The sequence below is a fragment of the Danio rerio genome, chromosome 8, assembly GCF_049306965.1.
Source record: "Danio rerio strain Tuebingen ecotype United States chromosome 8, GRCz12tu, whole genome shotgun sequence".
Lineage (NCBI taxonomy): Eukaryota > Metazoa > Chordata > Actinopteri > Cypriniformes > Danionidae > Danio > Danio rerio.
In genome coordinates this window covers 14,755,443-14,768,991 of record NC_133183.1, presented here as the reverse complement: position 1 = coordinate 14,768,991, position 13,549 = coordinate 14,755,443, and the positions used below count along the sequence as shown (strand labels likewise).

The window sequence follows — 13,549 nt, the reverse complement described above, 5'->3', positions numbered from 1 at the left end:
ATTATGAGCTGTTAAGCTCAGGCATGGTGGAATCTGACATAGTCCTGTATTGTTCAGTACTAATAAACAGCCAATATTAAAGTAATATGAATAACATTTGGTTTCCAAACTGAAGTGTTACCAAAAACAGAATTGGTGTTAAGTGGCAATGGAAATATGTGAAGCCTGTCGTTAATATCTGTGATCTCTGTACACCTGACATAAAGGGTGTGTCTGGACTCTTTTGCATTAGTGACGAAGAGTCTGAGTTAATATTTACTTTGCAAGTCAATAGACTCTGACCTTGGTTCTTGGGAAAAAACTTGGGAAGTTTCTCACATTTGAAAGGCAAGACTCTGTCTGAAAAAACAATTATAGTCAAATCGTAATGGAGTTCTTGTGATATTAATGGACATATGACTAGATAGAGGGTGACACTCGATTAGTAAGTGTGTTTGTTTTTGGTGTAGGTGACACAATGACATCATCCCATAAAACCTGGACATTCTCCTCCATGCGGTCTAAGAGTAAGTACGAGTTGAAATGTATTTTAATAATCAATAAAAAAAGGAAAATGTATGAAGTATTATATGTTTCAAGATAATCAAAGATTGATTTGTCTTATATACACAGTGAGACCAGCACTTGATGAAGGGGAAAATCCTTTCAGGAGGAGATTATTTTCTTCTTTCAGAAATGATCGACGTGAACGTAAGCACACCTTTCTTTACATATCGATATTTGCTCTGCTTTGTAAATAGACTGTAAGAAAAACGTATTGATGCTGATCATCTTGGCCGATAGAAAGGTCTCATGAAGATGGTCCCAGTGATCTAGACAAAAGACGAGCTTTCTCAGATGGAGGAATTGATACCAACAAAGGTAAGACTTTCACTTGTTGAATATACTGAAGTGAAACAGGGAGTTTCCTCAACACATTCGATTCCTTTAGTCAGTTTAGGGTAGTAAAGAAGGTCGACTTCTGATATGTGCTATAAATAGGCTACTGTTTTCAGACCTGATGATGTAGAGCAGGTAGTGGTCACTAGTAGTAGTAGGCTATTTAAGTTTAGTTTTGGGTCAAAAATAAGATCTAGCATTTTGGAGTCTGCATCAAACATGAAAGAGAGTTAAGTGAGTTTAGACACAGGTAGAAACATTTTACTCGCAGGCTTCCATGTTTATAGTGTAAATTTTGTGAAAATATAGTCTTATATTATATTATATATATATATATATATATATATATATATATATATATATATATATATATATATATATATATATATATATATATATATATATATATACACACACAGTGGAAGTCAGAATTATAAGCCCCCTTTTGTTTTGTTTTTTATATTTCCCAAATGATTTTTAACAGTGCAATGAAATTTTCACAGTATGTCTGATAATATTTTTTCTTCAGGAGAAAGTCTTATTTGTTTTATTTTGGCTAGAATAAAAGCAGTTATTAATTTTTTTAAAACATTTTTGGGACATAATTATTAGCCCCTTTAAGCAAAGTTTTTTTTTATAATCTACAGAACAAACCATCGTTATACAATAACTTGACTAATTACCCTAACCTGCCTAGTTCACCTTATTAACCTAGTTAAGCCTTTTAATGTCACTTTAAGCTGTATAGAAGTGTCTTGAAAAATATCTAGTCAAATATTATTTACTGTCATCATGGAAAAGATAAAATAAATCAGTTATTAGAAATAAGTTTTTAAAACTATTATGCTTAAAAATGTGCTGAAACAATCTTCCCAGAACAGAACAGAAATTGGGGGAAAAAATAAACAGGGACGGTAATAATTCAGGGGGGCTAATAATTCTGACTTCAACTGTATATATATATATATATATATATATATATATATATATATAAAGACTATATTTTCACTATATATATATATATATATATATATATATATATATATATATATATATATATATATATATATATATATATAAAGATAACTCATATTTATCCTTAAATAGAGTCTAAAAGGTATCTTGAATTACTAATGTAGAATTATTAATGTCTTCAGGATTTTTTTTACATTAATAATAAAAAAGGAACCTGTAGACTGATTGACATACACTCACTGGCCACTTTATTTCTTATCAGCCAATCACATGGCACAAACTTAATGCATTTAGGCATGTATACATGGTCAAGACGATCTGCTGCAGTTCAAACTGAGCATCAGAATGGGGAAGAAAGGTGATTTAAGTGACTTTGAACATGGCATGAGTACTTCAAAAAATGTGAATCTAATGGTCCAAAAAAAGAGAGTAAATATCCAGTGAGCGGCAGTTCTGTGGGCGCAAATGCCTTGTTGATGCTAGAGGTCAGAGGACAATGGCCAGACTGGTTCCAGCTAATAGAAAGGCAACCGTAACTTAAATAACCTCTTGTTACAACCAAAGTATGTAGAAGAGCATCTCTGAATGCACAACACATCCAACCTTGAGGCAGATGGGCTACAGCAGCAGAAGACCACACCGGGTGCCACTCCTGTCAGCTAAGAACAGGAAACTGAGGCTACAATTCACAGACGCTCACCAAAATTGGACAATAGAAGATTGGAAAAACATTGCCTCTAATGAGTCTTAATTTGTGCTGTGACATTTGGATGGTAGAGTCAGAATTTGATGGCAAAAACATGAAAGCATGGATCCATCCTGCCTTGTATCAACGGTTCAGGCTGCTGGTGGTGGGGATGGTGTAAGAATCAGAACAGTCACCAGAACTCAATCCAATAGAGCACCTTTAGGATGTCGTGGAACGGAAGATTGCAACATGGATGTGCAACCGACAAATCTGTAGCAACTGCGTGATGCTATCATGTCAATATGGATCAAAATCTCTGAGGAATATTTCCAGTACCTTGTTGAATCTATGCCATGAAGGATTAAAGCAGTTCTGAAGGCAAAAAAGGGGGTTCTATCCAGTAGTAGTAAGGTGTACCGAATAAAAAGGCCAGTGAGTGTATAACAAGTATCTTGAACCAGAGTGCACTTTTATTTAGTCTGGAAAAGAAATTGAAATAAAATCACTTTTACATAAAATAACTGACCAAGGCAGCAAAAAAAAAATTGCTTGCTTCATGTTAAATCATTAGCATCTGAAAGGGGGATTTTCAATGAATCTTTAGGAACTAAACTTAATTTCATTGGGACAAAGAAATAAGTTATGCTAAATGTGGTCAACAAGCCGCATTTCATATTCGAAGGCAAAATATGTGAGGAAAAATAAACTATTAACGTCTTTAAGGCATAACCTGTCGATAGATATAAGAACTCCTGTTGAAGACTCGTTTGAATCTTTACATCAGTCCCTTGCACTTCACTTTACCGAGTCATTCGGAAATTTTAAGCCATCTTAAGACTGCTTTTGTAGTGAAATAGCACTATGTTTTACATCATGATTAACAAATTGTGATGTTTTAGTTTAGTCGTAAGGCTCTCTTGAACTTACGAGTGATTCATTGGGAATCGGTTCGAATGAACGCTGATTCGAATTCAGAAACCACGCACATGCTGCTGCTTCCTCTCACTTTCATTCTCGGCAGTACAGTGGTCTTGTGCTGTGTGAGGAAACCACTGCCGTGTCTTCTCGGCACAAATATCACTTCAGCTCACAAACTTTGCGCAAAAGATTTAAACATGAACGGAATATCTGTCTCTAGTGTTAGAAGAAGAGGAACAAAGGCAAACGCACGGAAACACCGGAGTGAGTTCAATAATACTGTACTTTTACATTATAAACAGCGCTGGGTGAAGATACTTTTATCAGTATTATATTACAACCGTAAATCACTTTTTTTTAAAGAAACTAAATGTGTTAATTAGTCTCTTTTTAACTAAAGTAATATTAAAGTATGTGTTTACTTTTTTAAAGATAGGGTTGTAATATATTACTTTTGATTTTACCCAACATTGATTATAAATTGCATGTACTGTATATATTTTGTCAGTCGGTTTTTCAGGTTCTGGTAGGACTGGTTGAATATTTGCTGTCATAATTCTGTATTGACGTTTTACTGTTAACCGTCCGGCATGCAAGTTACATAAATGACATACAAAGCAGGTTAAGCGAGAGTTTTGTGGGTTATAGTAATTGCTGATGAAGGACTGATTAAAATAATCACATGTAAAAAAATAAAGTGCATTGGTTGAGATTGGAGTTTACATTTCAGCTGTCAAAACTAACATCTGGCTAAAAAAGTGTATATTTAACAAGGCATTTTAGGGAAGATTTCTGCATTAGTTTTATAAGGTTGCATTTGATAAACTCTGTTTTGCACTGTTATTGTTCAGGTGTCTTTCTCCCAGGTGAAGATTCTCCAGATATGGGAGCGATGAAGAGGATCAGTACCTTATTTTCATCTTTCCGTGGGAAAATCAGCAAAGACAGTAAGAACTGTGATTTATGCATTGCTTTATAATTGTCACTAGGTATGGGCTGGTATAAGTATGTGATGGTATGATAACCTTCGATAAAAAAAACTCACAGTATCATGGTATTGTGATTACTGCTCTAAAATATGTTCTTTTTAAACATCTGGGAAAAAAACAAACAAAAATCCCCCCCCAAAAATGAACAAAACACATTTTATTTTAGGAAACATTTATAATATTTTGGAACAGTAAACATGCCAAGCTAAATAATTACAAAAAAATAATTGACTTTGGCTCTCTTTGTTAGTTTTAAAAACACTGATTTCTTTACAACACATAAAAAATAATAATAATTAAAAAAAAAACCTTAAAATACCTTAGGAACGGAACAACTGAAAATTTGCAGGTTTTAAAATCTTGAAACCGGTTAGTGTCCCATTTTTATCACATTGCTTTTTTTCTTTAAGGTACATCATGCACGGTGTCATATTAAACTATCCCCCTCTGTCTGTCTGTAAAGGGAGAGTTCACCCTAAAACAAAAATTGCCTTTATTTACTCACGCTTCACTTGTTTTCAACATGTATGTATATAACTTTCTCTTTTCGTTGAACACAAAAGAATATATTTTGAAGAACGCGAGAAACCTGTAACCATTCACTTCCATAGTATTTGTTTTTCCTACTATGAAAGTCAATAGTTAAAGGTTTTCAGTTATCTTCAAAATATCTTCTTTTGTGTTCAACAGAAGAAAGAAACTCAACAACTTAAGAGAAAAAAACTTTTTTGGATTGCATTTCTTAACCCCTAATGTCGCTAGTTAAAACACTCAATGCATTTTTTTTAACACATGACATAATTTCTAAAATATCAGTCTTTACCAAATGGTTGAGTATGTCAGTTTATGGTAAAAGTACGGGAATTAATTCATTTATTATGAAAAAACAGAAAATATGAAGTGTAAGACCAATTTATTTAAAAACATTCAAAATAAATAATTTTTTAATACTAGATCATCTTTATTTTTTGAAGTATGCTATAAAATATTTCAGATTCTCATTTTAACACTTTCTATCATTATTATTATTTTTTTTACAATAAAAGCAACATCAAGTCTAATAGTGCAACAGGATTATGTTTGAGTGATTTTTTTTGTACACCAACAATGCTGTGTGTGCAAACCATTGTCATTCTTTAAATCACTATAACAATCATTATTTAAAACAGTCAATATATGGTCAACCATTTGGTAGAGCAGCCAGTTAAAGGGTTAAAATGAAAAGTTATGTGTGAACTATCCCTTTAAGTCTGCTTTACATATCTATCTACTATCTTGCTTTGAATACCCAATGATTGCTTGATTACTGGTTCTATTGTTGCTTTTATTGATTAAACCTGATTAAATCTTAAGTCTTATTTGCTTTTTTTGCTAATTTTCTCATCTTTTACTAGTATGCACAATTTTGTTATTTCTAAATGTGCTTTATAAATAAATTTGGTACAGTATTATACTGCTTGCACAAGTGTAGAAAGTGACAATACAACCATGCACAATACAACTTCACTATGTATAACTTTTACTATTTACACGATGGCATTTACAGTATGTTTATATAAGTGCTGAAAAGCATCCTCAACGAATACACAACAAAACATCTAAAACTTTGTTGTGTTTAGCTGTGGTCTCTGGCTTTATACTGCATATAAATATAGTTAACCTTGTCAAAACAGTTCACCATGACTCATCCGCGTGTCTCGTTGTGTAAGTAGGCCAAAATGCCTAAAAGGATTAGATTCTTTCAACCCGAAGTGCTTGAATGGAATTTATAAAGATTTGCTTGTAATATGTTGTTCATTTAAAATTCGTTTTATGAAGTCATGAGGAGGTTCACAAAGTCAGTCTAAGCACACAAATTTGCATGTGTTCCTTAGTGCACTGCTTGTCTTTTCAGTTATAAGCAGCAGTTATTGTTCTGTCCTTTATAGAAAGGCACATTGAGTGTTTCCATGGTGAGGCGAGTCAAGCTAGAACAAGACTAACTCGGTGGACTCCTGTGGTATTCCTGTCTGCTTTGTTTGCTCTGTGTTGGGGGAGGCTGCCAAAAAGCAGGCTCAAAAGGAAATGTTAAGAAAATTCACAGAAGAGCTCCCGTCTTTCTCATCTCTAATTTTGTTTGTACTTGTCCATGGTTCAGCGTTATATTTTTGATAGTGCTTATGCTGAAGAGAAACACTGGAAAAGCTAAACGTTTTTAAACAATTCCTATGCTTTGGTTTTGGAGCTTTTCTGTTGATTGCATTTAAAAGGATTGTTTAAACAAAATGAAAATTTACTTAATATTTACTCACCCTCTCGAGCACAAAAGAGGATATTTTGAAGAATGTTGGAAATCTGTAACTGTTGACTTGTTTTCCAACATTCTTCAAAGCATCTTTTTTGTTTAACAGAAGAAAGAAACTCATAAAGGTTTGAAACAAGTAAACGTTGAGTAAATGCTGACAGCATTTTCATTTTTGACTTAACCCTTTCAGGCTCAAATTAAATTTTAGAAACAGGCAAAATCTATGCTTTTACCTGTTGCAAATCAACAACGCCTGCCTTGAGAGGGTTAACTGTCTCTTTAAATACTGGCAAACTTTTCATGTCTGCTAATGTGCGTGTGTTTTTGTAGGAACTAGCAAGGAGCCAGAGTCACCTGGTAGTACAGAGCTTTCCCCTGTGGAAGAAAAGGCGAAGGAGCAGCGATACGCCAGCGGGCAGTTTTTCTTCGAATATCTGGTGGTGGTTCGACCTAAGAAGACCAAAGATGGGATTTACGAGCCACAGATCAACTATCAGTTCCCTAAGGTGATGAATAGACCATGTGCTCTGCATGTAGGCGCTTGTATACAATGCCTGCAGAAAGCATTCAGTACTTCTGTATAATTGAAACTGCTTCCATTGAAAACTTTTTATTTGCAGTACATTTATTGATTCAGTAAAGGCTTAAATTTAAAGTGGAATGTTACAACAGCTTTCTGCGTTAGGAATCACATTGTTAGGGATTATGTGTCCTTAGATTAAATAGAATTTTTTGTAGTGCTGAGAAAAAAATAATCGCATTATTAAATAACATCCAAAATAAGTGTAATTAAATACACACATGTATGAATATATTTGGGATATGTTTATTTATATTTATATATAAAATATGTGTATATGATACAAATTATATATAAATTTAAATACAAATTTGTTTTGTATATGTTTGTTTTTATGTACTGTTGAAATCAGAATTATTAGCCCCTTTTTTTCCCAGTAAAAAAAAAAAGCAGATTTTTTTAACACATTTCTGAACATAATAGTTTTAATAACTCATTTCTAATAACTGATTTATTTTATCTTTGCCATGATGACAGTAAATAATACTTGACTAGATATTTTTCAAGACACTTCTATACAGCTTATGCCTAGTTCAGACTGCGTGATTTTAGCCCCGATTTTGGCTCGCCGACAGGTTTTGAGACATCGCTAACAAATGCCTGAAATCACAGGCAAACCGCTGCTCGTGCATGTGAGTGACAATCACACAGTATGAACGATCAAAGACGCGATCTGAGAGAATTGCCGATGAGTCGCTGATGCCTGCGAGATATTTGGCATGCTAAATATCTGGAGCTGTCGGCGAATTAAATCATGCCGTGTGAATTGAGTTTTGACTGAAAATAACATCAGCCATCGCCTACAGCCAATGAAAGAGCAGCTTTCACTTGCGTGTGCGTGTGTGTATACCTGCAGCAGGCCAGCGAGAGGCTGGGGGAGAAGTTAAAAGCGCTCTTTTTCGGTTTATCTGGACCCATGAAATGGAGGAAAAACTAGTGGAGGTTTGACAGGACTCAGGAGCAACTATGTCTGTTTGACGTTTCATACAGAAAGAAATTAGTTTATTATCAACGTTGAGGAGAAATGGCTAATTCCCTTTAAACCCAGGTGAGCAAATATGTACATTTTCTACCCCATTAAAGGCTTCTTTCTCATTATGTAGTTAATAACAAAAGATATACTACGTGTTTTTGGCTGTGAGACGTAGTTTGGACGAAGTTGTCGGCGATTCTTCCTACAGTAAAGTCATGCAATGTGAATGTCCATGTCGCCGATCCATCTTGCAGTGTAAACAAAGCAGCGACGAAACGCTAGCCCAGATAGTCATGCAGTGTGAAAACATCTGTGACATGACTACTTTGAAAATCATGCAGTCTGAACTCGGCATTAAAGTGACATTTAAAGGCTTAAAGGACCATGAAACCCCCTTGTTTCAGCAGGGTTTTTTCACACCTCTACTTTTGAAAAAGTCAGGAAAGTGGGAACTCTGTTTAGGGGGGAGTGTCGGAGGAGCAAAAGAGAGAGGGTCTGTAAAAAATGTGCATAAAAATGGGAGTGTCGATTTGGGCACGCGCTAATTTTCATAGTTAAAACACACGCGCACACGCACGCGCGCACACACACACACACACAGGGGAGAAAGTGTTTACATGGACACCAGTAATCAAATTATTTGATAAATTATTAAATGGTGGACTTTAACTGCAGTTGGGCTCTTTCATTCAGGGAATTCATTCATGCCTCTCGTGACAAACAAGATATTTGATTCGAGGAACTGCTCTAAGCGTGTATTTTTTATGCAATGTTTGTTACCGCACGGCGAATGAGAGAAAAAAAAACTCGTAAAAAACAGTTTACACCCCCCACCCCCCCCCCCCCCATATGTATATCTTTAAATGTAAAAAATAACGTTTGACTATATGAGTAACTAAAAATCGTTTTCTCTTTGTAATGAGCGCAGAAGGATGGCATGGTGCGATTTCAGAAGGAGGAGGAAGAGAAGACGTTAAAGGCACTGACCCTCTTCTGCTTTCCGGAAGGTGTTAACTGGGCGCCCTTAACAGAATATCCCAGGTACTGGAGTGTGACCACACACATTATTCCTTCCAGCATGTCCAGAAACTCTGTTTTTTCACTTTTTCTCTCGCTTTTTTTTCTCTCTATTTTACAGTGAAACATTCTCTTTCGTGCTTACAGATGTTGATGGAACAAGGAAGAATGGATACTGTAGGAGGCTGCTGGTAAATGCTGACTGGACCCATTAGTGACACTTCCTGTAGTTTTTGCTCAGAACTTAACATTAATTAGTTTGAACAGAATCTCTGAATCTAAGTGTTGACACATTTGCACAATGTCTTTTAAACAAACGCCTACATTACCCTGTCAACATACTGTAGCAACAGGAAAACACCTCCAACATTTTCTTCAGAAAAGTCTAGATATTTTTGTAATAAATGAAGAAGGTTATTACTGTGTGATTTGATTGTTTCTAACAAATCTTTTCTTGTTTAGCCTGATGGGAAGGGTGCTCGTCTGCCTGAAGCCTACTGCATCATCAGTAATGTGGCCTGTTTTGGGCTCTTTTCCAAGGTAAAAAGTTACTGCACTCTAAGTCATCTCTAATTCGATTTGCACTGTAGTTTTTTGGGGGGGGATTTTCTGGTGTTGATTCACTGCTTTTCTTCAGTAATTGCTTATCTGAAGTAATTTTCTAGACTGAGATAGGTTGTGTAAGATGTGTTCTCCCAAATGAGCTGTCCATTTACTGTCCGAACTCAATGCTACAGTTATTGGAGAATGTTTTGCTTGTTGAGTTGACCTTTGTGCACGTACTTTTTTCTCTGTGATTGTTCAACATGACTGGAAATGAGTGTGTGTTTGTTCAGGGCAAACATCAAAGGCAGCTAATGGAATCTTAAAGGACTAGTCATATTACAGATGCTTGTGTTTGTAAAGTTTCTATTGCTGTTACTTAGGCGCTGTTTACACTGCCAGTTAAATGTGACCCAATTATGATTTTTTGCTCATATGTGACAGTAGGCCCATACAGAATCTTTAATTTAATTATAGTCATTAAAATAATTTAATAATTAGTCATTGAAGCAGAATGTGAAAACGTATATCCTCAGCTAAAATGTTGCTACAATTGTTTTTTATGTATGAGCGATATATATCTTCATGTTAAGTCGTGCCGTATGGAACACTGTTTCCAGGTCCAAGCCTCTATTCATTTGAATTGAGAAAATATTCGTTTATGATCACTTTTTAGTCATATCACATGTTAAAGTGAATTTTATATAAAATCATAGTGTACATAACAGTCTCTGGCCTTGCTGCATCACAAATACAAAAATTAACTATTAAAAAAAAAAGAATAACTTTCTGGCCATCGGATTTTAGGCATGGACACATATATATTGTGACCGTGATTTTCTGAAGTATTACATCTCTTTGTAAACATTTATCATTACCATTTGATGAGTCTCCACATACAGTTTGTCAGAGCGTTTGGATCCGGAAGCCACTTCGTGTGATGTCACACTTAACATGTGGATTGCATTACCAAAAATGATTGAGGTCATGTCCGTGTGTTGTGTGATAAGTCAATACATTGGTTATTGTAACAGGCCTATTTTTAACTCTCTGAGATATATTGCACATACCTATTTTTCCAGTCTTCTGCATCACATTATCCTTCAAAATAAAATCTAATTTGTTAAGTCTAATTTCTCAAAATTTCATATTATTTGAAGACTTAACAGCCCAGTGGTGTTGCTCGCCGCAGATGCTGGGAGTTTCTCAACTTTCCAAGCGCTAAGTTTATACAGTTAAAATCAGAATTATTAAACCCCCTTTGAATATTTTTTTCTTTTAAAAATATTTCTTTAACTATTTTTTTTTAATTGCAGTCTTAAATAATAAAAAAAAATTTTAGGGTCAAAATTATTAGCTATTAATATTTTATTTATTAGTAATTAATTATTACTAATTAATTATTATTAATTACTTTTTTCAGAACTGCTGGTTTAAATCAAAATTTTTAGATATCAACTGAAACGCTGAGAGAAATAAGCCAGATTTAAACTACAAGAAATAGTAGCAATGTTGAGAAAATTCTGTATAAAGAGAAAAAAATATCAGAATTGTGAAATATAAATAATAAATAATGTGAAATAAACTTTCCTTTTTAATCAAAATTCATATTCTGAGAGTTTTTTATCAATAATTGAGAGTTTTTTTCTGTAAATTGTAAGAAATTTTTTAGTTTTTAATAAAATAATTAGATTTAATTATATTAGATTATATTTAAAACCTTTTTATTGCATTACAGGAACAAGCTTACAGCATTCTGTGAGCTTCTTGCTGTGAGGCGACAGTGCCAACCACTGAGCTACCGAGTCGCCCCCTGACTGATCCTAAATTTTCAGTTTTTCACCTGTTATATTTTGTTGAAAGAAAAATAAAGTTTTATTTCAGTAATTCTACAGTATTTCTCTGTCTGGTAGATCTTTGATGAGGTGGAGCAGCGCAGAAAGATCTCCATGGCTATGATTTACCCATTTATGCAGAGCCTGAGGGAGGCGGCGTTTCCTGCCCCTGGAAACACTGTTAATATCAAGAGCTTTATTCCAGATAGAGGCACTGAGGTAAGAGCTAGTCATAAACATGGGCTGATCCTGCATACAAAAACATCTGAATAGATTGGATCCTATTCACCTCTGAATGTAGCACCTTTACTTTATTCTAATTCAAACTAATCAGAAATCTGTCTAATTTTGCTTTATTCTAATAAAATATTAAAAGTAATTTATTTTAAAAATTATTTTATTTAACATTAAGAAGAATGAAGAATAAAGAAGGTAAAGAAGGAGTTGAGCCGAAAGGCAAAGGTCTCGATTTTCCGGTCAATCCACGTTCCTACTCTCACCTATGGTCATGAGCTTTGCGTAATGCCCGTAAGGACAAGATCTCGGATACATGCAGCCGAAATGAGTTTCCTTCACAGGGTGGCAGGGTGCACTCTTATATATAGGATGAGGAGCTCTGTTACCCGGGAGGAGCTAGGAGTAGAGCCGCTGCTCCTCCACATTGAGAGAAGTCAGTTGAGGTGGCTCAGGCATCTGTTTCGTGCCTCCTGGACACCTACCTAGGGAGGTGTTCCAGGCATGTCCCAACTGGAGGAGGCCTCGGGGAAGACCCAGGACAACCTGGAAGGACTATGTCTCTCGGCTGGCCTGGGAATGCCTCGGGATCCCCCAGAGGAGCTGGGGGAAGTGTCTGGGTAGAGGGATGTCTGGGGTTCTCTCCTGAGACTGCTGTCCTTGTTATCCGGCCCAGGAAAAGCGAATGAAAATGAATGAATGAATATTTTATTTATTTGTTTTTTATATTATTAGAATTTTTTCTAAATGACTGAAAAGCTCAGCTGATATTCTGATTATTAGTCAATTAAAAGATTGTGGGGTTGGATTACTGTGCATTGTACATGAATGTTGGCAAACATTGACTAAAACAGACAATGTTTTTACTGTAAGATACACAGGCAGTGTTTGGTAACACTTTCCATTTCCAGTGTATTTAGAGCAGTTGAGTCAACATCAAAACATCAAAAAACTAGTATTAGTCAATCATTTCCAATCCAAAAAAAGGAAAAGAGTATGGGGAAATTTAATAAGGGTGTAAATTCTTGGAAGAGAATAAATGCTGGTTTCCCACTTTTCTCTCTCCAGTAATTATAAAGCATTGAGGGTTAATTACAGCACATTAAAGGAGGGTAAAGTAATACCTCTCTAATTCCAAACAAGCGGACAGGCAGGCAGAGACTTGCTGTCCACAAACACGCAGATCCTCAGCTCTGTCAAAGCAGCAGGAAATTGCAGTGAGGTAATAGCTGAGGGGGAAAAGGGTCAGAGATGAGCTGCTTCATGTAGGTATGTTCTCATGTGCTGCTCCAACTTGATTCAGTTCTGCAGAATATAGAACATTCCATTCAGATGATCTGCAATAACAGTAGTAAATCAATAATTCTGCTGTGATTTTTAACTTATCAGTGTGCTTTTGTGATTATGCATTTAACAAATGCTATTTTATTCGTTTTTTTAAAGAATTATGTATATAACAGTGTTAATTTTATTCAATTTTTGTCAAAGAAAAATTTTCGTGACAAACAAGTTTCTACCGATGAAAACGAGACGAAAATGGTAGGGACATTTTTTGGGAATTATGAGTTAGTCTTGGTGAATAATAATAAATGATAATATCTAGATAAATAATAAATAATAATAATCTTGGTGAA

At 34.9% G+C, this 13,549-nt stretch overlaps 1 protein-coding gene across 7 annotated transcripts in view; it reads left to right on the top strand.

Moving 5' to 3' along the window:
- dennd2da (DENN/MADD domain containing 2Da) overlaps positions 1-13,549 on the top strand; it is a 47,525-nt gene that overhangs the window by 23,388 nt on the left and 10,588 nt on the right. For 4 of the 7 annotated variants that reach the window (XR_012383841.1, XM_073909854.1, XM_073909855.1 and 1 more), the window contains 9 exons: positions 450-506; positions 613-690; positions 784-861; positions 4,312-4,407; positions 7,064-7,239; positions 9,215-9,327; positions 9,425-9,494; positions 9,766-9,843; positions 11,760-11,900. Coding sequence is in view for 5 of the 7 variants with exons in the window: in XM_073909854.1 (XP_073765955.1) it covers positions 450-506; positions 613-690; positions 784-861; positions 4,312-4,407; positions 7,064-7,239; positions 9,215-9,327; positions 9,425-9,494; positions 9,766-9,843; positions 11,760-11,900 (887 nt within the window). In the remaining 2 variants the exon portion in view is untranslated. Of the gene's footprint in view, positions 1-189; positions 328-449; positions 507-612; positions 691-783; positions 862-3,497; positions 3,725-4,311; positions 4,408-7,063; positions 7,240-9,214; positions 9,328-9,424; positions 9,495-9,765; positions 9,844-11,759; positions 11,901-13,549 lie in introns of those variants that run through there. The other 3 variants (XM_073909856.1, NM_001077294.2, XR_012383840.1) reach the window with 3 other exon arrangements.